Genomic DNA, 20263 nt, shown 5'->3' with positions numbered 1-20263 from the left:
TATTTCGATCTCACAGCTTGCTTTCCCTTGGTTCAGGCTCCCCAGTGCCTAGGGCTCCGCTCATATATGGAACTTGGACATCTTCCTCTGCTCCAAAAAGTACCTTCTCTCTCCCTCCTCTCGTACTCCACCACGTAACGCAAAAGTAGGCCCTCTCAACATCCATCTCCCCACTGCTCAGCGCGTCCCAAAGCCTTTCTTGACACGTGCTTCGCATGGTACGGTCTTCAATTTGGCTTATCAAATGGGCAGCGAGATTAAGCCATTCTTCTAGTGTGTCAACCCGAAGGTAGCATAAGCAGTCAATTATAGTTAGTGTAAGAACCGCTTGTTCGGAGAGAAGGGGTTCCTCGGTGGGTGTGGAATCAACTGCGGAAGTTGGGTGAGGGAGAGGAGTCGTTGGGGCAGTTAATGCCCTGTCGTAGAGAAGCTGCAGAAGGATTGACGGGAGTAAGGGTTGGCTATTTGCTAATGGTGAAGGAGGGGCGGTGATCTGAAGGATTGTTTTAAATGCAAGTCTGAATTGTCTCACAGAGAGGTTCTGAGGGAAAACCTGTTCAAATTGGTTATCAAAAATGAACATAAATTGTAAAGAATCAGTACGCACATTAAACAGGGTATCAACATAGTATGGAAGATGTTTAGCTGCCATATCGGCGCTTTTTGGCGCCGCAAGGACGGCTAGAACGACGCTGTGAGCAGCTTCGAAGATCTCTAGGAGGTTGTTATTGCCGCCAGCTGCGAGATAAGGCAGCGCTGCAGATACTAATAAACGTTCATTGACATCCGGAGTGAGGATCAGCGTGAAATGTTCGGCAGTATTCAAGAAAAATAAATCCAGACACCTATCCACTGGATGAGCCGGAATTTGACCATTGTCTGAGGGTCGAATATTTTCTAAGAATTCTTGTGCGAGTGCGGGATATTGTGACAGGATGTCAAGGGAGGTGAGGTTAACAAAAACGAGATGGGAAGACGAGTTATGCCCTAATCGGCCCGTTATGAAAGAGAGATTTCGGAGAATTTGGAGAGTTTTGGAGGCGAGGTAAGGCGCATCTATATCTGTTAGCCACCGCACAGACGAAGTATTGCAGACGTCTTACATCTATCAGCGGCTAACACCGGGTCGTTTAGCACTCTGCCCATGGCAGCTCGGAGCACAATGACCATAGAAAACAAAGAGGTTTTCAAGAGCCGCCATAGCGTAGGCAGTGTTGATTTCAGGGTGATTTCATCCAAGAATTCGGCCTCTTCTGACATGTCAACCTCCGATAACTTGTTCTGACGCCATTGGACAAGAGCGGTGCGAGAATATTCAAGTAAAAGGTCCACCAATTCTGCGATTAGAGCCTGATTACGGGCATTATCGACAGAATGCGCTATCAAACGGGAGAGTGGACCAAGAGAGGTAATAAGCGGCCTCGATAGGATGGTATTAACCTGACGGAAAGTCGGTGAACTTTCGACCCAGGCAAACTTCTTATTACCGATCTCGCGAACGTCCTGGTCGATGGCGCCTAGAAAATATCCTGAGCTAAGACCTTCTTCGGAGAAAAAGGCGGAGTCAAATAGGATAGGAAGAAGGATATCGTAATCGATCTGGCTTCGCTCCCAATCGGACAGCAACTCAAATGTATAGTTTAAGACTAGGACACTGGCGTGTGCCGCTACCTTCGGATTTTCTTCCAGCTCTGCCAACGAAAGTTGTAGCCCCTTGATCAGTGCCGATTCAAGTTTCTTTCTCCAGTGCAACGACAAACTCTGGCGATTCTGGCCTTCGAAGCCCAGCAACACTCCGCCAATGAGCAGGAGGTGTCTCCAACGTGGGGACTTGTCATCTGCGCCGTTGACCACGGCCTTCAACCATTCTTCTCGCTCAAGCCCGCGCCGCTGGAGATATGGTGGTTTTGGGTTACTGGACGATTCATGTTGTACGATTGTAAACGCTGCGCTATTGAAGACTCCAATCAGTCTGCGACAGGTCTGGAGATCGACCTGCCCTTCCCACAAAGCCGGACAGCAGAGTAGTTGCGACGACAACAGCGATACGTTCAGGGGATTCTTAAGAAGGGACAAGAGGCCGGTTGCTGACGGTAATAATCTGGTGTGCTCATGTCAGTATCGGGGTGATGAGACAAGATGAGGGAGCTTAAATTACCTGTACGCATCTTCAGGCACGGAAGCAGTCTGCAGGGATCGCAGGAGCGTTGCGAGAGATCTCTCAGTACCCATCGTGCAATTTTGTTTCAAGCTTTCTGTCCCATCGAAACTGGAGAGCGGTAATCCTTATGGCAGCTCGCGGGATCATTGAACTGACGAAAGCGCAGACATGCACATCGGCGGCCAGGAGGTTGATGCCAAAAGCTGCCGAGGTCCAGAACGATGCATCACGTGATCATCTTTTGACGTAACCAACCTATTCTCCCTGCCAATTCTGGACCGTTCTCCTGAGCGACGTTCGCGTTTCTCGGCGGACGGAGAGCCCAGCAGCTCCTGGCGACGATGTTTGTACCGGGCGATTATAGCGTTCCGCCGTTTCCTTCTCTCTATACTCCCCTCGGCCCCTCCCGCGATGAAGCCAAATACCTGGTGTTTACTGGCGATATGTGGCGGTTTACGCTCTTCTGGACACTGATACTCTACTCCGGTGTTCATATCGCCGCAGCCGCATGTGTCGTGATAACACAATGGCATAGTTGGAAGGTTATATGGGCGGTACCTGTCTTTTATATTCTGATTGCTGGTCTGGAGGGTTTGTTAGCAGGGAGTGTTGTGGGGCTACTGTAAGGAATAGATTGATCCTCGTGCCGTAAATTTTACGGTAGCGGGATTTATAATGGCTAACGGAAACGTGATCCTACAGCATCGGAGCCGTCTATGAGGCTGGGAACCTCAAAATGATCACCTGGCTACCGTTCATATGGGGCTGCATCAACACCTTAGTTCTAATCTTATCCGGTTTCTCCATACAAGGTGGACTTTAGCGCCATAAACCCGCTACAAATGCAAAGATCGGTTTTACAAAGATGTGATTATGAATGCTCAACACATTTTGGTATCGTAACATACATGCGCCAGCCCCAAACCCGGCCTTCTCAGAAACCAACTCCGCATATTTTACACGAATGCAGCACCGTATCACTTGAACGCCTCCACATAGCCCCGACGTGCGATTTTCAAAATATATCCGCATAAATGGGATTGATCTTTAGGATCCCATGCATTGTATTTCAGGTCTATGCAGTCTATGCAGTCTATGCAGTCTCACACTTGGGCCGATCAATTCGCGACCAAAATGATGGTGCTATTTTGGTTGTTGATGCGCAGGCTGTGGCGGAAACTTTTGGTTCGGGAACGGTGGAAAGTTAGGATTAGGCGGGAATGGTCCAGATATACCCGGAATGGGGAAGGGCATCTGGCCCGGGTTTTGAGGAAGGAGGTGCTGAGGTGGCGGAGGATGGGGTATTGCGCCGGAAGACAGCAGAGCAGCAAGGCGACCGGGGTCGATATGAGGCATGGATGAAGGTATATCGACGGGAAGCGGCGGTGGTGGTGGATGTACAGCACCAATTCCAGGAATCAAGCCCGGTAGACCGGGACCATCTGGAGGCGGCATACCCTGAATACCGGGTAACAGCGATTCAGGTCGTTTTTGATCCACCAAACCCTCAGCCTCATCCTGAATTTCTTGCTCCTCTTCTTCTCGCATCTGCCGACGACCGAATCCACGATTCCATGTCCCTTGAGCTTCGGCCGCTTCTTCGCCAATGTGAAATCTGTCTTTCAGATAGGTAGTCTCGCCAGGCCGAGTCCTAGACCAAAACCGGGTAAAGTTATCCTTGGACCCAGATGCCAAGATGTGGCCTAGAGGATGCCAATCGAGTGACCAGATGGTAGAACTGTGGGCAAACTGTATGCGATGGGCCGGGAATATCACTTGGGCAGGAGTGTTGCTGGGATCGGTAGTATCGTATGGTGCAACGGTGGGAACCTGTCCGGCTGGCAAATTGGGCTCATCCAATAGGTAGTGATATAAAGATCCGTCCTCACTTCCCGTTGATACAAGGGTACTGTGGATAGGGTGCCAGGTCAGGGAAGAAATGGGTTTCTCGTGGCCTCGGAGAATGCAGATATCTCGCATCATTCGCAGATCAAAAATGCGTCCGGTCTGATCTCGCGAAGACGTGGCGAGGAGATTATTGTTTACTCGAGAAAATTTCGTAGTTGTCACTGTATTTTTGTGACTATGGAGAGTAGTGAGACATCTTCCTGTCCTGGGGTCCCAGAACTTGACCTGGTGGTCTTTCGAGCCCGAGACGAGAAGTCCTTTAGTGGGATGCCAATCGCAGGATTTGACATCCCACCCATGACCTGCTAATACCAGTTCGCAGGCTCTTGCGTTAAAGTCGAAGATCTTCAATGTCGTGTCGTCAGAGGCGGAAAGAAACCTCGTATCGTTAGGACACCATGCCAAGTCCCGGACGGCATCGTGGTGGGCATCATCTACGGTCTCAACGTTGTTAAAATTTGGTCGCCAATATTTAACGTCGCCCTTTTGACCACCAGATATCAGCCATTCATGACTATGTGACCATTCCGCCGACGTGACTCCCGCTTGGTATTGATCGTAATGGGCCTGTGGGTTGTAATCTATCAGCCGAACGTGTCACGGCCGCAGACACTTTTCAATCAAGGGATCTTACGTCCATCACTGTTTCAAAATTGAAAGCTGTACCGTTCCATAGCATGAATTCTCCGGTATGTCCACCAGTCAATAATCGTCGACCCTCAGGTGTCCATCTCACGACCGTAATTGGCTTCTTCGACTTCCCGATCGACTGATGTAGGTGCCGTACAGGAATTGTGTCTGCAGGAGAATGAATAGCGGCAAAAGGAGGGAGCATCTATAATAATAGGTATCTGTCAGCGTCTTGAGAGTTGAACCAGCTCTCTTCGGAACGTGGACAGCTGCTTACATCCACTGTATAACTCGCGCTCGGTCGCTCCCATTCTAACCGATGGCCTCCTTTGTATTTCGGTTGGCGCACACGCATCCATTGTACTAGCGACGAGCCGTAGTCCGTCACAGGTCCTGGTGTTGATTAGTACATGGGATTCAGAATCCTAACGGTCGGCTGGGGTGCTGACTTGGTCTTCGCGGTCCGAGCGGCCGGGGAATGAACGAGCTTTCTGTTGCGCCTTCATCGTAAAATGCCATCTCTGATTCCGGGTGCAGTTCTCCGTGCGAAATCGCGAAGATGTGCGGTGGTGAAGAAGCGAGTCCGGTTTGATGATGCTTCTCATGAGAAAAATTGGACGTGAAGAAATTCAACGATTGACAAAGGCAGAGCAATATTTAACAATACTATCCCGCTTTCATTGGATGATTGGACGCCATATACGTCAAACTTCCCGCTGTTTCAATTCAGATGCAAAGGACATCGATTGATCAGCTCGACCTTGACGCCGAAAATGATCGCCACTCTTGTTAGCGCGAGCGTATCCAGCATGGAACCAAGAAAGCATAAATTAATACCTCCCCTTGCTGGCTCGGACTCCCCCTCCAAAACCCCAAATTCCACCCGTGGAACTGTCGCTCCGCCTCCCGGTAAACAGTCATGATGACCTGATTTCGAGCTAGGAATGAATTCGAGCTGTCGGCGTATAATGACCACATAACACAACTTATCTTCAACATCTAGTTACTCTGCTTGAAGATCGCTCTCTTATCAGCGATGGTTGCAAGCTGCTGCAGCTCTATTTGCCCACATGCTTGGAAGCCGAGCGAAATGAAAATCTTCTCATCGCATTGCACTGTCTCTTTCGTTTTTCTCTGATTATTCACCGCTCACATTGAATATGGCTGGCCTCTCAGCCCTTTCTACTCCCTCAGCTCTTTCATGCACGAGCAGCACGTTATCCACGCCTCCAACAACCTCGGAAGAAGAATCCCCTAAAAGGCTACAGAGAGTGACGCACGGGTCGAATCGAAGAAGCAAGTATCGCCATGTCGCTGCCTATCACTCAGAAATACGACCATCATGCCTAAGCCGCGAGTCAAATGCCTCACCAAGCTTCTTTGGTTTCCGGAATCTGATGGTGATCGTGCTGAGTGAGCCTCAAATCCCCCCCCTCCCCGCTCCCCGATGCACGTGAAAGACACTGATCAGACTCCCATGTAGTTGTTATGAATCTACGGTTGGTTATTGAAAATTTCATGAAGGTCCGCTTGATGTTTTGACCCCAGCTTGCTCGAAGCCTTTACTAACGATAGCACTAGTACGGAGTTTTGATCTGTCTGCGCTGTCACGATTATCGAAGACAAGATCTCATACTTGGAGTCCTTCTCTTCTCGCTGGTCCCCTGTCATCTCTTCATTGCGTATTTGATAGAGCTGGCCGCTGCGCAGCGAGTGAAAGAAGTAATTGGTCTCAGGAAAAAGATTGACGGCCGCGAGGCACGGCAGCAACCAGCCGCTCAACTTGCATGGTCATATATCGCTATCGCGCACACGGTGAATGCCACTCTGTGTCTCTCGCTGACATCTTATGCTGTCTATTTTTACATCAACCACCCTGGCATTGGAACTTTGTGCGAGGTCCATGCCATCGTCGTCATGTTGAAGAATTGCTCGTATGCCTTCACAAATCGCGACCTTCGCCACGCTCTTCTGCATCCATCCCCGGAGAACAATCTCCCAAAAATATATAATAGCTGCCCGTACCCACAAAACATTACGATCAAAAACCTGACGTACTTCTGGCTGGCGCCCACCCTTGTCTACCAGCCGGTATATCCCACAACAAGTTATATTCGATGGAACTTCGTTGCAAAACGGGTTGCCGAGTTTTGTGGACTCTCCGTGTTTATGTGGATCATATCTGCACAGTATGCCTCGCCGACGCTATTGAATGCACTCGAAAAGATCGCGTTACGAGAATGGGCGTCCATTGCAGAACGAGTTATGAAGCTGTCAACAATTTCCCTTGTGATCTGGCTTGCTGGATTCTATGCGCTCTTCCAATCATTCCTCAATGCGCTGGCGGAAGTTATGAGATTTGGTGATCGCGAGTTCTATACGGATTGGTGGAACAGTCCTAGCGTTGGTAGGTACTGGCGAACATGGAATATTCCTGTCTATCAATTTATGAAGCGACACATTTTTTCACCGCTTGTCGGACGAGGCTGGAGTCCCTTTACGGCCAGCGTAATGGTGTTCACCGTTTCGGCAGTACTCCACGAATTGGCAGTGGGAATTCCCACGCATAACATAATTGGTAAGGTCACCACTTGCTTTCGTCCCATTCTCATTTTGTTTTCTTACCACCGTCTCTGACGTACCAACAGGTGTCGCGTTTGGGGGTATGATGTTTCAACTTCCCCTTATAGCGGTGACTCTGCCGCTGGAAAAGATGAACAGTCAAACGGGGAAGATTTTAGGCAACGCTCTCTTTTGGTTGAGTTTCTGTCTTGTCGGTCAGCCGCTGGCAGCGCTGCTGTATTTCTTTGCCTGGCAAGCCAAGTATGGCAGTATTAGCAGAGCGGCTAAATAATTGGTGCATTGCTTTTTACGGTGGAATTCACTTGGTGGTTTATAATGATAATTCGTAACCCCGTGACTACGGAGGGTACTCCCTGATAGTTATACTCTGTGTGGGCTTGGATATGCTATGAAGCAAAGGTCGCAGATGAGTTCAAGCAGATTAGATTACCGAATGAGCTGGTCGCATGTCGGCTGTATTAGTTATTCCATGAAGAGAGATCCTGGAGTACCCTGTATACTCACTGGTGCTGAGTCCATGTGAAGATCGGTAATCCTGCGCGCGCGTCGGCCTTCACCGGCTCCGGGGCGCGTTAGCTTGTGTTAATTGTGCCGAACGGAACAACACAAAAGCCCGTCTAGACGATTACGAAGCTTTCCATTTGCTGAACCAGCACCCTTGACTTCAGACTCCGCACAGTGGAAACTTCAAGACAGATAACCCATGGAATCTTATCCCCGAGGCGCAGTGAAGGCGCCCAGGCAGCTATAAGATGACATAGTAGTTGCCTCAGCCTGGTGGATTGCAGGGGAATAAGCTGAAATGGACAGGTGTTGATTTCAAAGCGTCTCATCTCACTCTCCAAGAAGCTTTAATGTAACTCACTACGCTAGCTCCTCCATCATTAATGATTCGTGAACAACTCATTCTTTGAAGTTGGTGACCGATCCCAAGCTCCAGGAAGATCTCTCTTCATCCCCAACAGCTTTAAAAGCCCGCATAACCCCAGCTCTGAGAACTGTTCAGTAACCAAACACTGACAATGGCATTGACATTCACCCTCCCGAGCGACTATGGGTATGTATTTTGCTCCTCCAAGTTCTAATGCCTCAAATTTCGTTGTTGCCCCTTTATGACCGAGACGTATTTCCTATGAATCCACGCATTTTAAGATGGCCCAATAAATATGCAATGCCTCGAATCTAACATGCGAATCTAAATATTTGCTAACCAATGTTCACAGCAACGTGGCTGCTGTCGCCCTCGGCGCAATTCCCTTCCTAGGCTTTGTGCACGGCTTTATCACGACAGGCCTTCGTCGACCTGCTGGCGTCGAGTACCCTAACGCCTACGCAACCGCAGAGCAATGTGCAAAAAATGTAATTATCCCTTCTCTCGGCCTCCATCACATTTCTTATCCCCTTCACACCAAGAGCAAAACCTAACCCTATTCTCTTTCTACAGCCTGCAGCCTACAAATTCAATTGTGCTCAACGGGCACACGCCAATTACCTCGAAAACATGTCCCAGACCATGGTATCCATTCTTGTCGCCGGTATTAAGCATCCGCGTCTCGCAACGCTCCTCGGAACAACGTGGGTCGCTCTCAGAGTACTGTTCCTTGCCGGATATGTATATTCAGGGAAAGAGAAGGGCAATGGACGCATTATCGGTATACCCTTCTGGTTTGTCCAAGGCGCACTCTGGGGTATTAGTTTTCTCGGGATGGGATTTCCAGGATATGACTTGATTTTGAGGAAATAGGGGCCCGAATTGTTGGAGGGTTGTCCCCTGCCGACAAATTGAGGATGTCATATATTTACATAACACAAACGATTAATGTATTTTATCCGCACGGTATAATAGCAGAGTGTTCAACTCGAAATAAGATGGGATCTTTGTTCAAACTCGGGAGAGAGGCTCGCAAGTCGCCGATTGACTGGCCTTTGGAAGTCTTCCCCGCAACCCTCGCACCTCAACGCAAAACAAACCACCACTGAAAAAGTCGGTGTTATATCGCTCTACTGAAGCACAGCAAAACGAACAACAGCTAGACTACTCCGTGCAGGCCAATTCATCTCGCCGGGTTAAATCAATCTCAGCTGATTTCTATTCATCCAGTCTGCAGCCAACATGGCCTCCAAATCACAAGTCCCGTACGAAGACCGTGCGCGCGACCATCCCAATCCACTTGCACGACGATTATTTCAGATTGCGACCGAGAAACAGTCAAATGTCGCGGTCTCGGCCGATGTCACAACTACAAAGGAGCTCCTTGACCTGGCTGACAGTATGATTCTTATTGATCCTCCCTCACTTTCTCAGTTTTCAAACCCGTTCGACAACTTGCCCCGCCCCCACCTCATCAATGTGCGTAACTCTGCATGCTGATAAGTAGGACTCACTGGACAGGACTCGGCCCCTACATGGTCGTTCTAAAAACTCACATCGATATCCTCGCCGACTTCTCCGCCGAAACCATAACCGGACTCCAATCCCTTTCCCAGAAGCACAACTTCCTGATCTTTGAGGACCGGAAATTCGTTGATATTGGCAACACAGTGCAAAAACAATACCATGGGGGCGCACTCCACATTTCGGAATGGGCTCATATCGTTAATGCAACCGTGCTTCCGGGCCCAGGTATCATAGATGCCCTGGCGCAAGTTGCTTCTGCACCAGACTTCCCCCATGCTTCAGACAGAGGGCTCCTGATCTTGGCGACGATGACATCAAAGGGTAGTCTTGCTACTGGTCAGTATACTGAGTTGTCGGTTGAGCTGGCGCGGAAGTATAAGGGCTTTGTCCTAGGCTTCGTGGCCAGCAGGTCCTTGGAAGGAGTTGAAACGGCTGGAAAGGCGGATGATGAGGATTTTGTCCTCTTCACGACAGGTGTTAACCTTGCTTCCAAGGGTGATGCATTGGGACAGCAGTATCAGACCCCTGAATCAGCCATTGGAGGCGGTGCGGACTTTATTATCAGTGGACGCGGGATCTATGCGGCTCCTGACCCGGTTGATGCCGCTAGGCGGTATCAAAAAGCGGGCTGGGATGCTTATTTGAAAAGAGTGGGCAGATAAAATAGAGAGGATTTTTGCTTCCTGCTCAGGATGTGGCGCGCAGCTTCAGAACGAGCCGGAATAGGGGCACCATCAGCATCTTGATGTTGATACAAGCCTCATCTATGTGTTCGATATGCCCTTAACTATTCGTATAATATTCAACTCTACCCTAAGTTGGTACCGCTGGCATAGTTAATTCTCAAAGGGCAATGGTAATATCTACCGAACTATCTCTCTTGTCCGTTATTGGGGCTAGACAAAGCCCACAACGCCATATATCAAAAACTAACCAACATCCATATTCTCTGTACATCACTAGGCCTTTGTTCCCGAAATGCTGTTGTCGTGATTGGAAGGGTTGTTTAGGCGAAATTTTCGGTTGCTAACGGGAATTTGACTAGCTATCCCGTGCGAGCACTACGAAGACGGGACAGACTGTTCTGGATGGCGTTGCTCTATCAGCATGGCATCAATACCTCGGGCCTAGCACATTTGCCTGGATCGGCGAAATCTAAGAGCCACGATTCGCCAAGTTCTTTTTTCTCCACGTTTCAACGGCTGCTCCCTCAACAAGTTCGTTGAGGGGATGGCAGCTGTTCCAGTTGACATCTCCACTTGAGAGCAGGGATCCCCTAACAATCCCAGCGTCAAGCACTCATTGAGATGCAGATACCCCAGAAACACAGAGAGCTATTCTTCAGGTGCATCACAAGGAGCACAGAGGTGGCCCAATAAGATGATTAGCTATGCCAGTAAACAAAGCGGAGTAGCGATCCTACCCGTGAGACGATACCACCCTGTCCTCCTTTCCATACTATATATACCCCGCATTTCCCTTTAGAATCGGCGTTGATCGCAATTGGAATTAACGCCCAAGAAAAGGGAAAAAAAAAAAAAAAAAAAAAAAAAAAAGAGAAAGAAATCAATACATGATGGCGACCGACAGCAAAAAGCCGGGTGCAGCCGTATCCGTTGAGGCAGCAGTGAATCGTGATGTCGAGAAACACGATATCGAGAAGAATAACGAGGAATGCTCAGATGCTGCGGTTGTAAAGCCGGCGCGAGATGCGGACGAGGCGATGAAAGCTTTTACCGACACTGATGGCGAGCCACTCGTTTTGACAGAAGAAACGAACAAGAGACTGCTGAGGATCATCGATTGGCATCTTATGCCGCTGATGTGTGTTATATATGGCCTGAACTACCTCGATAGTACGTGATGTGGTGGTGAATTTAGGATGCCTCTTCATATGGCCATTGCGAACGCTGATGGTTCTTTGACTTCGTATCACAGAGACAACTCTCTCATACGCGAGCGTCATGGGGCTAAAAGAGGATATCCATCTTGTTGGCGACAACTATCAATGGCTTGGGAGCATGTTCTACTTCGGTATGCAAATTTTCATCATGATATGAATCCTGGAATATACGCAAAGATACTTTGTTTGACAAGACCTGGGGGGTAAGGTTATTTGGCATGGGAATGGCCCACCACTCGACTGTTGCAACGACTGCCATTGGCAAAATACTCAGCTTTTTGCATGGTGGCCTGGGGTTTGGTGCTCACATGCTTTGCTGCCGTGGAAAACTTTTCTGGCGCTGTTGCTCTCCGGTTTTTCCTTGGAGTATTTGAAGCTGCAGTGACTCCCGGTTTTGCGCTCCTCACATCCCAGGTGCGTGACACGGCTACCATCGGCGTAGATAGGGCATTTTACCTGCTATCAAGCATTTATTGATATAACAATAGTGGTATACCAAGCCTGAGCAGGCAATCAGAGTGAATCTCTGGTTCTCCTTCAACGGTTGGGCGCAGATCTTTGGGGCCGTTCTCGCATATGGTATCGCTGTCGGATCACGCATCCATGGAAGCACCATCGCGCCTTGGAAAACTCTTTTCATCTCCACTGGACTTTTGACCGTATCAATGGGATTATTATTTTGGTGGTTTGTTCCTGACAACCAGCTGAATGCGAGATGGCTTGACAAGGAGGACCGTACACTAGCCGTTGAACGAGTCCGGGTCAATCAGCAGGGGATTGGAAACAAGCAATTCAAAATGTATCAGCTCATAGAGGCCTTCACAGACCCGGTAACTTGGGCGATTGTGTTTTATGGGATTGTCACCTCGATTCCCAATGGTACGCGGTTTTGATACCGTTCAAGAATTCCTTTTTCTTAAAAAAAAAGATCGCTGATTGTGAACAGGGGGAATCACTAATTTTTTCAACCAACTGGTGAGTATTACCGAAGAAAGATGATTCTCAACTATTTAAAATTTGTCTCACATCTTTCTAGATTGTGAGCTTTGGCTATACACCTGAGCAAAGTCTGCTCTACGGTGCCCCCGGAGGAGCTGTGCAAGTCTTGACGCTTATGATCAACGCCGTCGCAGCGCACTATTTCAAGCAGCGACTTATTGTTGCAACAGGAGGGTTATACTTAGGAATTCTCGGCGTAATATTAATGATAGCTCTACCTGAGTCAAATAACACAGGACGCCTGGTTGGATACAGTCTCACTCTGTCTGTCACTACCGCATTTGTATGCATGCTAGCGATTATCTCGTCCAATGTGGCAGGTTATACCAAAAAGACCACTGTTGCTGCCTTGTTCCTTATGGGATATTGTGCTGGAAACATCATCGGTTAGTCAATCCCAAAAGGAAAGGAAACAAAGCCAAACGATTTCGAAATATTAATTGAGGTCCCACGTCTAGGACCCCAAACCTTCCGTCCAGAGCATGCACCAGACTACGTCCCGGCAAAAATCACCATATTGACCTGCTGGATCCTGTGTATCTTCGATTTGTATTTTATCCTGTGGTGGTATCGGCGGGAAAATGCAAAGAAAGCTCAGATCAGAGCTCAGCCAGGATACGTCAAACTTCGGAACCAAGAGTACGTAACTCCCTAGAGATATCACATTGTCATTAAACGGGGAGAGCGCGAAAGCTGACCTTTCCCTTTTCTTTTTTTAACAACAAAATACAGATGGCTAGATCTCACCGATAGAGAAAACGCTGAACTGATATACGTGTTGTGAGTCCTGTGAAAATGGGCTGTAGGCATTGCTTCCCCAGGGACATAATTTTAGGAGATTCTGGTGATATCTGTTGCACATAAATTAATTACAACTTTCAGCTTCGGAAGCTTTTCCTCGCATACATCTCTCGCAGCAAGTATATAAACGACATCCTTCAACCTGGTGGACGAGCGGAGGAAAAACAAGTCTGAGGGAATACCATTGCTGTGATAGGGGCCTCTCGAGACCTTTATCACCTTATAGGAACTAATATGTGCATATCTGTAAACCAATAAGAATATCATGACATAACATCTCTGATAGCATGATTGAAGCCTCCTATAACTCAAGAGGAACGCTATGCCAATCGTCCTTCCAGTTTATCGTGCTACCTGGCCAGATCCTTCGATATACCTGCTCGTAGAAAGGGTGTTGGAACGGTTGAAACCTGTCTCTCCACACCCTGTCCACCGCCCCAAGCTCTCTCACGATAATGTTGTCATGACCATCTCTTGGACCTGGATACACTGCCACTTGCGAAATAAGAATTGAACGATAGCATCCAGGTCGGCTGTGTACTCTACCCCCAAATTGCCGAAGTCGAATATTACTGCCTTCAAACGTTGGAGAGGAGGAAACTCTCGTGGGCTCGCTTCGATAATAGTTCGAAATATAGAATAGATTAAAGGTTCATAGATAGAAGCGTTAATCAGAATATCTTGAATATCTGCGTAGCCTAACGGAGAAGTTGGCTGTAGAGAGGATCCCCCTTTGCGCCAGTCATAGAAACCTGAGCAGTCAAAGAATATTTCGAGCTTTTTGAGCCGCGGCATCTGGGCAAGGGCTCGGTGGATCTCCACTTCCCGGAAATCCCCATTGGTGCGCGGAATAGACACAGTTAAGTCTTCAATGCGTGGACAATATGCTAAAATGCTATCAATTTTCTCTCTGGTCATGACAAATGGCCTGACCGCTCTTTCAGCGCCTGGCAGGATGCAAAGCCGACGCAGGGTCCCGTGCTCCAAGATTTCTTGGAACGACATATCTCCACAGTAGCGCATCAATTTTATACTATCCAGTGAAGGGAGCGCCCGGAGGAGAAAGCTGGCTTTCTCATCCATGAGACAATTATCACCCCAAATGCCGGCCTCTAAACGTAGATGCAGCGATTTGAGAGACCTAAAGTCGCAACGTCTTGCCCATCCGAGCAACCTTATGTCAATAATTGTCGCTACTTTGAGGATGCGCAGCTCAGAGAACGCGGTAACCTTGCTCCAAGATTCAAGATTCAAGGTCCAAGTGGGAGGTCTCGATATTGCCGTCGAAACTTAACACTTGAAGATGCCCAGGCTGCCCAGGGACGTCCGTATGCTCCAAAGAACGGTTACAACATGGTGGTCTTATGATCACTGGCTTATTAAGAGGCTGCCCAGCGGAGTGTAGAATTCCTACTGTTTTCAACTTTGGAGCCATCTCAATGATTTTCATCAGCACTTGCTCGTTATATATCCACATGTGGTTGCGGGCACGGACAAAGGGTCGCACTAGAATGCTGTAGGAATTGAGAGGTAGCAAGTGTCAACTCATATTGATCTATAACATTCTGCTGGCCCTCCTCGGTACGATGACAGTCTAAGAGCCGAAAGGAGCGGATATGGAGCCTACACCCATGTAAAGTTTCGTGCAACACGTGTAACAGCTGGGACCCTATTTGGGGAGTCATATATTAAGTTTTTAAGGCCAGGGAGCCGACGAATAAAGTCGGCGAGAGGCTCCCATGCTTCATCCTCTGCTTAAATTTCTCCTTCAGGCATGTTGTCAGGATGGAACAGGGGTACGATATGCTAAATCAAAAAACTTATCATCGACGTCGTTGGGATTTTCTGGTGCAGGTGGCGCCAAACCCAGTGGTAAAACAGCCTGTGGCGTCCGGAAGGCAGCGTGCTCGAGCTTAAGTTGACGTACATGGCGAAAGCTGCCTCTCTCCTTAAGAGTGTCGTCCAAGCGTTGTAAGTCCGCCCTCAGCCGCTCGCCGGTCAACAAAACAAGGCGAATATTCCGGAACCGTCGCAGATCCGCTATAGAACAACATTCTCTGCTTGCAAGAGCCAAATTAAACAAGCTTTGTATGCATTCAGAAGCGAGAAAATCACAAACATTGTAAAGAACTTCCAAGGGTATAAGTTCAAACTGAGAACGCGCCATAAAGTAAGCCAGGTGATAAATCGATAGGTAGAGAATATTGACGGGTAGCCCGCGGAAAACAGTGCGTGAGGCAAGATAAGGTGACCTCTGGATTAGATTGGGAGACGGAGACGCGCCTAAACGTTACAGGGCCCGCTCTACCTGAGCATCATGGTGCTCAACGGTATGATGCATTCCTTTAAGCATAGTGTTCGACGAAGATGCCGAATTCAGCCAATTCTCTTCGCTCAATCTGGGCAGCGAAGCAACGAAGCAATTAACGTGATATCATAAAATAGCTGCTTCTGTGTAAGGTCCCGGGCCTGACTCGCTGAGGTCAAGAAGAGCTCGGGTAATACGTCGGGAGCGGATCTGCATCCGAAGAAGAGAGTAACTTGATGCGAACAAAATGACGCGAATGCATTGTGTTCGTGCGCCGCTCTTTTTTCTGAGCAAGTCGAACCATCGTTCATCGTGAAAGGGTTGGAAAGTGCTTTTCAGCGCGGTATCGTGTCAGCAGCTGGGACCGGGATTGCGGGAAGGCTTCGCTCGTCCCAAAGCCAGGCCCGACTGGCTCGCCGAGACCGCTCGCCAAATAGCCATGGTATGCTGCGAGATCACGTCTGTGTCCACGCTCTGTTGCTCACAGTCTCGCCCTCGGTGGGCCTTGAGCCGTGGGGGTATTTAGTTCCACAGAACGACGCTTTGTGGCGGTCTAGACGGGAATGTGTGCAACTACAATGTCCCTGTAACCGAGCAGAAGAGACAGTTGTATTATTAATTACCGTAAGCAAGACATAGTGGAGGATAAACATCAAATACAAAAAGTCACTCTCAGTCCTCTGTTGTTTATATTGTTCAAATAGAATATATTTCATATCTGGGGAGTGTAAACGGATCAGGGTTTTTGATGTCTCAATCCGTTCAGCTAATCCTGAAATACCAGTGCGTTGTTAAATTGAACAGGAGTTGTTTTCATGCTAGCAACGAACGCAGTGTGGGACTCCAAATTAGGGTTTTCACACCTCAGAGTTGACTGGAAGAGAAGATATGGATGAATGTCCTCTGAAGAGCATAAGTGGTTGGATTCTTTTGCACAACAGCGTCTGTCGACAGCACTTCATTTGGCTAAGTTGTTGTCATGTCTGGACTTTCAACAAGGATAGTAAAGTCTTGCCAGGAGCTCGAGTGTATGAGCCAATACTTGTAAGCCTGACAGGGCCATTCAAATTTGATGGAGACACAGTACAGGGTAAATGAGATGCAACTGACCCCCCCAGCCGTATCTGTAATTGCTATTGTTGAATCTGCGATGATGGGAGTACCGACTGCATACTCGCCCCTTACGATAAATTCATTTGCCGAGTTCCCTCTGAATAGAGATTCCAACATTCAAGTGCATCCAGATGACGCCAAAGACAATCCAAAGCTAGTTGCCATGCTTCAAAATCACAGGGACTTTCTCTTTGGTGGGCTCAGCAAAGTCCATGAGGGATCCAAATACTCAGCCTGGAAGCGCCCTGAAGCTTGCAAAACAAAGATGGGTCGGACTCTCTTCCGTACATGGATCATCACCCTTCGGCAGTGCGGCACCAGATATTGTCGCAGCAGCAGCGTTGTGCTACTCAATATGGAATCCAGCAAAGTGTCGAAGCCCAATTTTTGTGAACCAGACTTCATATCTTCAGCTCAAAAATAAGTTGACCCGAGAAGATCGTGGTTCGAGTGTGAGCTTGTCACTGCAAACCGTCCAAAAAAAAAAAAAAAAAAAAGACCTTTCAAAGCAGCAAACTTTGACACTAATGCATAATAGAATTTTGTGTTTGCGATCTGAGAATGGGCTTCCGGAACATGAGTTGTAGACTGGTTTTCTGTGCGGGCACTCCTGGCTGATGAGGAGCACTGCTGTCCTGGTGCTGACTGATTCTCATCCTGGAGATGACCAAACGAACATTATTCACAGTCGGGTTCTCATAGTTAACTTGTCGAGATGCCCCAAACAACAGCGGGAAGAACATGCGGGCTGCCAACCCCTCCCGGCCCGGGCATTTTTCTTTTTTTGCCCCTGCATTGCCGTCCACGTAAGGAGAGGTTGATTAGCGCCAGCTCGGGCCCCGTCGTTGGGCGGCAATGGGCGATCTATTTCCGCACGCCCTCGTCCATGCCAGAGATCCGCTGCCGGGACCAGCTCCGCGCCGGGTGATTCGTCGCAGGCCGTGCTGGCCCACGATGCAGTGGCTGTCAGCAGGCCCAGGATTGGCCAGCGAGTCATGTGGCTCTAAGAGTTTCTGTTCGTCCCGGCGAGAACGTGGGCGATTTTCGCTGACAACAAGCAGACCAACCGGTGAAGCCCATCAAATCATCGCAGGCAGATGGAGTACCCCGCTCTCGAACATGAAGCATTGTCCTGTCGAAAATGCGGTCACCGCTCCTGGCGCTGCTTTTTCGATTTTATTTTTAAAACAAACATGCCGCCGGGTCCTTCATCTCTTTTTCTGTCTGGACTGCGCGATTTGCCCTGGAGCAAGGCGCCAAAGGGTGCTCAAACCTCCGTTTCAACTGGGAGTCTGCGTTCATGCATCTTCATGGAGAAAAGCAAAGCCTGATTGACTGCTTTGTTTGCACTGTCCATTCATTTGATCCCCCTCTGCTTGACAGTTTAGCTCCTGGGCCAGTGACGTTGGTTGGAGTGAAGCTGGGCTGACCTCTGCGCGCTTCACATGCTAAAACTCCCCCTCCTCCAAGCTCAGGTCTGTCTCTCTCTTAAAGGGGTGCCTGAGGTCAACTATAGCCTTTTAAGTTTGATGTATGTCTATCCTGCTTCTGAGAGTGAAGAATATCACATGTCTCTCCTGCTGACACCTTCACAGGCTACTTGTTGTTTGGTGACTTCCTTCAGTTTCCCAGAGGCACTCGCCGCTTCACCACGCAATGAAACGACATGGCAGCGCTCACATGCCCTGAGGACGACAAACTTAATCATGGCTCTGCTTCAACAAGAAGAGACCCTCCAGTTGAATCCAAAGCTCTATACCTACCAACTGCCTTTCAGTACAATGTTTCCACAGACCACAAACTGGATATCGCGGTCTCGCCTCTCCTCCTAGCTGGCGCCCTCCCATCGCCCTTGAGCTTCGCCTCCGACACAAAGACCTTTTATACTGCCTTCGAGGTGACCAACATCTCTCCTCGATCACCGACCTTTCCTGATTCTCAGATGCCTAGTCCGCTGCTTGCCTTTTCTAGAGAGTGTGTTCACGACCAGGACGATATGCAGAGCCCGGTTGAACCACCCAGCCAGAACCCCTCTGCGGGCGATGAATTACCGGCCCCTTCAGGGCAGGATCCAAAAAACGACCATAAGTCTCGCCGAAAACTCGCAGATTCTTCAAAAGAATATCGCCCGAGAACCCAAACACCAACCACATCCAGATCGTCTTCTGTATCTGGTTCGAGATCCGCGTCACGTCGCAACCAATCTGCCTGCCATCGCCACCCCCATTCGTCGAAAACACATTCATCAAACCGCCGCTTCAAGCTCCACAGAGAGGAACGGGACTTGGTAGCGCTTCATCGCGAAAGTTGTCGGTTGTTTGAGTCTTTCGGTGTCACACAAAAATCAACATCCCAACCGCCAAACGATCTCCTGGACAGCGTGATACCTCGGCCTACTCGTACCTCTACAGAACCTACGCAGCGTGGCCATGCCACGATAAGACAGCGGCTTCCAAGGAGAAATTCAGCAGAATCGCCGTCTTCCGTTCCACTTTTGCATTCCAACCAACCACCATTATCACCGGCATCGTCGGAAGATCTTTCGCCAAACATGGAGAAGTTACATCACTGGGACCCAGTCCCTCCGCCCCAGCTGCCCGATGACACACAGCCATCAGGTATCGTCCCGGCTTACAAAGTGATACCTCCCACTGTGATGCATTGGACCTCTTCATCGACTCGCAGGCGTGAATACGAGAAGATTGACCGTTCCTGTCGCGGGATACGTGGGATGTGGCGACGATTCGCTCCAAAGTGGTGTCAAAGCAAGAGCCAGCGCATCCCATTTTTCGATGAAACCAAAGGTGGGAAGCAGCTGTACGAAGGCAGTGTGCGACGGTTCAGGATAGATATTCCCGATGAAGACGTCGACGAAGGGCAGGGTCCACAGGTGATTGAGAGTGAATTGAAGGCCAAATCTGGTTTCACGAAAACAAGAATTTTGACGAGCGACGATGATTCTGACGATTCCGCAACTCGGCACTGTTTCGGATTCCGACGAAGTTCAAAAGCATAGCCCCTTTTCTAATCGTTTTAATCATTTTTGATTTGTGTGTCTTTCATATCCATGAGATACCCCAAGCTGAGTACTATCATAGAGCGGTTGTTGTCTTCTGGCTTTTTGTTTGGGAAATGTCAATGTTATCCTCTATGTTGCACTATCGCAGGAACCGACCATCTACCATTCAGTATTCCTGCATCTTTCATTACTGCATTACATACCCACCCCTGCCCGGGGAATGTTTTGTTGCATGTTTACAGCCATATTGGCACGAGATGCATATTTTGGAGTTCGCACACTGTTTCTCCCTTGGCTCTTTTCAGAAGACAGAGAAAGTGAGCGTATATGAAATCACATATTTGGTTGCCAGAATTGGCACCATGAATGAATATAAATCATATAGTGATAAAAAAATAAAATAAAATAACAGCAAATGACAATATGAATGACCGCTGTTC

At 48.7% G+C, this 20263-nt stretch overlaps 10 protein-coding genes across 10 annotated transcripts; 7 read left to right on the top strand and 3 right to left on the bottom strand.

The window, feature by feature from the left end:
- Positions 1–10: 10 nt before the first annotated feature.
- On the bottom strand, positions 11–2232 carry CIMG_00857 (peroxisomal membrane protein Pex17; the record flags this gene model as incomplete). The annotated part of the gene is made up of 3 exons (XM_001247085.1): positions 11–1056; positions 1104–2101; positions 2159–2232. 3 exons carry the CDS (start codon positions 2230–2232, stop codon positions 11–13), a joined length of 2118 nt encoding a protein of 705 aa, XP_001247086.1.
- A 231-nt stretch (positions 2233–2463) lies between these two features.
- Positions 2464–4052, top strand: CIMG_10628 (uncharacterized protein). Its single transcript, XM_012358841.1, has 2 exons — positions 2464–2783; positions 2864–4052. The coding sequence occupies exons 1-2, from the start codon at positions 2503–2505 to the stop codon at positions 2982–2984; spliced, it is 402 nt and encodes a 133-aa protein (XP_012214264.1). The 5' UTR covers positions 2464–2502; the 3' UTR covers positions 2985–4052.
- Positions 2988–5398, bottom strand: CIMG_00859 (polyadenylation factor subunit 2). Its single transcript, XM_001247087.2, has 4 exons — positions 5149–5398; positions 4977–5092; positions 4704–4904; positions 2988–4636 (listed from the first exon to the last, which is right to left on the bottom strand). The coding sequence occupies exons 1-4, from the start codon at positions 5216–5218 to the stop codon at positions 3305–3307; spliced, it is 1719 nt and encodes a 572-aa protein (XP_001247088.1). The 5' UTR covers positions 5219–5398; the 3' UTR covers positions 2988–3304.
- A 178-nt stretch (positions 5399–5576) lies between these two features.
- CIMG_00860 (diacylglycerol O-acyltransferase) lies at positions 5577–7874 on the top strand. The gene is made up of 4 exons (XM_001247088.2): positions 5577–6112; positions 6183–6223; positions 6281–7277; positions 7348–7874. Exons 1-4 carry the CDS (start codon positions 5860–5862, stop codon positions 7551–7553), a joined length of 1497 nt encoding a protein of 498 aa, XP_001247089.1. The 5' UTR covers positions 5577–5859; the 3' UTR covers positions 7554–7874.
- A 165-nt stretch (positions 7875–8039) lies between these two features.
- On the top strand, positions 8040–9166 carry CIMG_00861 (glutathione S-transferase). The gene is made up of 3 exons (XM_001247089.2): positions 8040–8339; positions 8506–8641; positions 8727–9166. The coding sequence occupies exons 1-3, from the start codon at positions 8305–8307 to the stop codon at positions 9024–9026; spliced, it is 471 nt and encodes a 156-aa protein (XP_001247090.1). The 5' UTR covers positions 8040–8304; the 3' UTR covers positions 9027–9166.
- Positions 9167–9263: 97 nt separating this feature from the next.
- On the top strand, positions 9264–10556 carry CIMG_00862 (orotidine 5'-phosphate decarboxylase). The gene is made up of 2 exons (XM_001247090.2): positions 9264–9552; positions 9675–10556. Exons 1-2 carry the CDS (start codon positions 9396–9398, stop codon positions 10340–10342), a joined length of 825 nt encoding a protein of 274 aa, XP_001247091.1. The 5' UTR covers positions 9264–9395; the 3' UTR covers positions 10343–10556.
- A 667-nt stretch (positions 10557–11223) lies between these two features.
- On the top strand, positions 11224–13589 carry CIMG_00863 (MFS allantoate transporter). Its single transcript, XM_001247091.2, has 8 exons — positions 11224–11536; positions 11619–11714; positions 11792–11997; positions 12072–12462; positions 12530–12558; positions 12620–12968; positions 13041–13221; positions 13315–13589. Exons 1-8 carry the CDS (start codon positions 11254–11256, stop codon positions 13364–13366), a joined length of 1587 nt encoding a protein of 528 aa, XP_001247092.1. The 5' UTR covers positions 11224–11253; the 3' UTR covers positions 13367–13589.
- A 241-nt stretch (positions 13590–13830) lies between these two features.
- Positions 13831–14818, bottom strand: CIMG_00864 (uncharacterized protein; the record flags this gene model as incomplete). The annotated part of the gene is made up of 2 exons (XM_001247092.2): positions 13831–14672; positions 14734–14818. The coding sequence occupies 2 exons, from the start codon at positions 14816–14818 to the stop codon at positions 13831–13833; spliced, it is 927 nt and encodes a 308-aa protein (XP_001247093.2).
- Positions 14819–15310: 492 nt separating this feature from the next.
- On the top strand, positions 15311–16217 carry CIMG_12829 (uncharacterized protein; the record flags this gene model as incomplete). Its single annotated transcript, XM_004445818.1, has 6 exons — positions 15311–15354; positions 15430–15553; positions 15680–15713; positions 15844–15919; positions 16031–16133; positions 16179–16217. 6 exons carry the CDS (start codon positions 15311–15313, stop codon positions 16215–16217), a joined length of 420 nt encoding a protein of 139 aa, XP_004445875.1.
- A 1849-nt stretch (positions 16218–18066) lies between these two features.
- CIMG_00866 (uncharacterized protein) lies at positions 18067–20256 on the top strand. The gene is made up of 2 exons (XM_001247094.2): positions 18067–18335; positions 18400–20256. The coding sequence occupies exon 2, from the start codon at positions 18471–18473 to the stop codon at positions 19818–19820; it is 1350 nt and encodes a 449-aa protein (XP_001247095.1). The 5' UTR covers positions 18067–18335; positions 18400–18470; the 3' UTR covers positions 19821–20256.
- The last annotated feature ends 7 nt before the right edge of the window (positions 20257–20263 follow it).

This window comes from Coccidioides immitis (assembly GCF_000149335.2).
Source record: "Coccidioides immitis RS genomic scaffold supercont3.1, whole genome shotgun sequence".
Lineage (NCBI taxonomy): Eukaryota > Fungi > Ascomycota > Eurotiomycetes > Onygenales > Onygenaceae > Coccidioides > Coccidioides immitis.
Note: the sequence above shows the minus strand (reverse complement) of the source record. Positions and strands in the feature narration are given on the sequence as shown.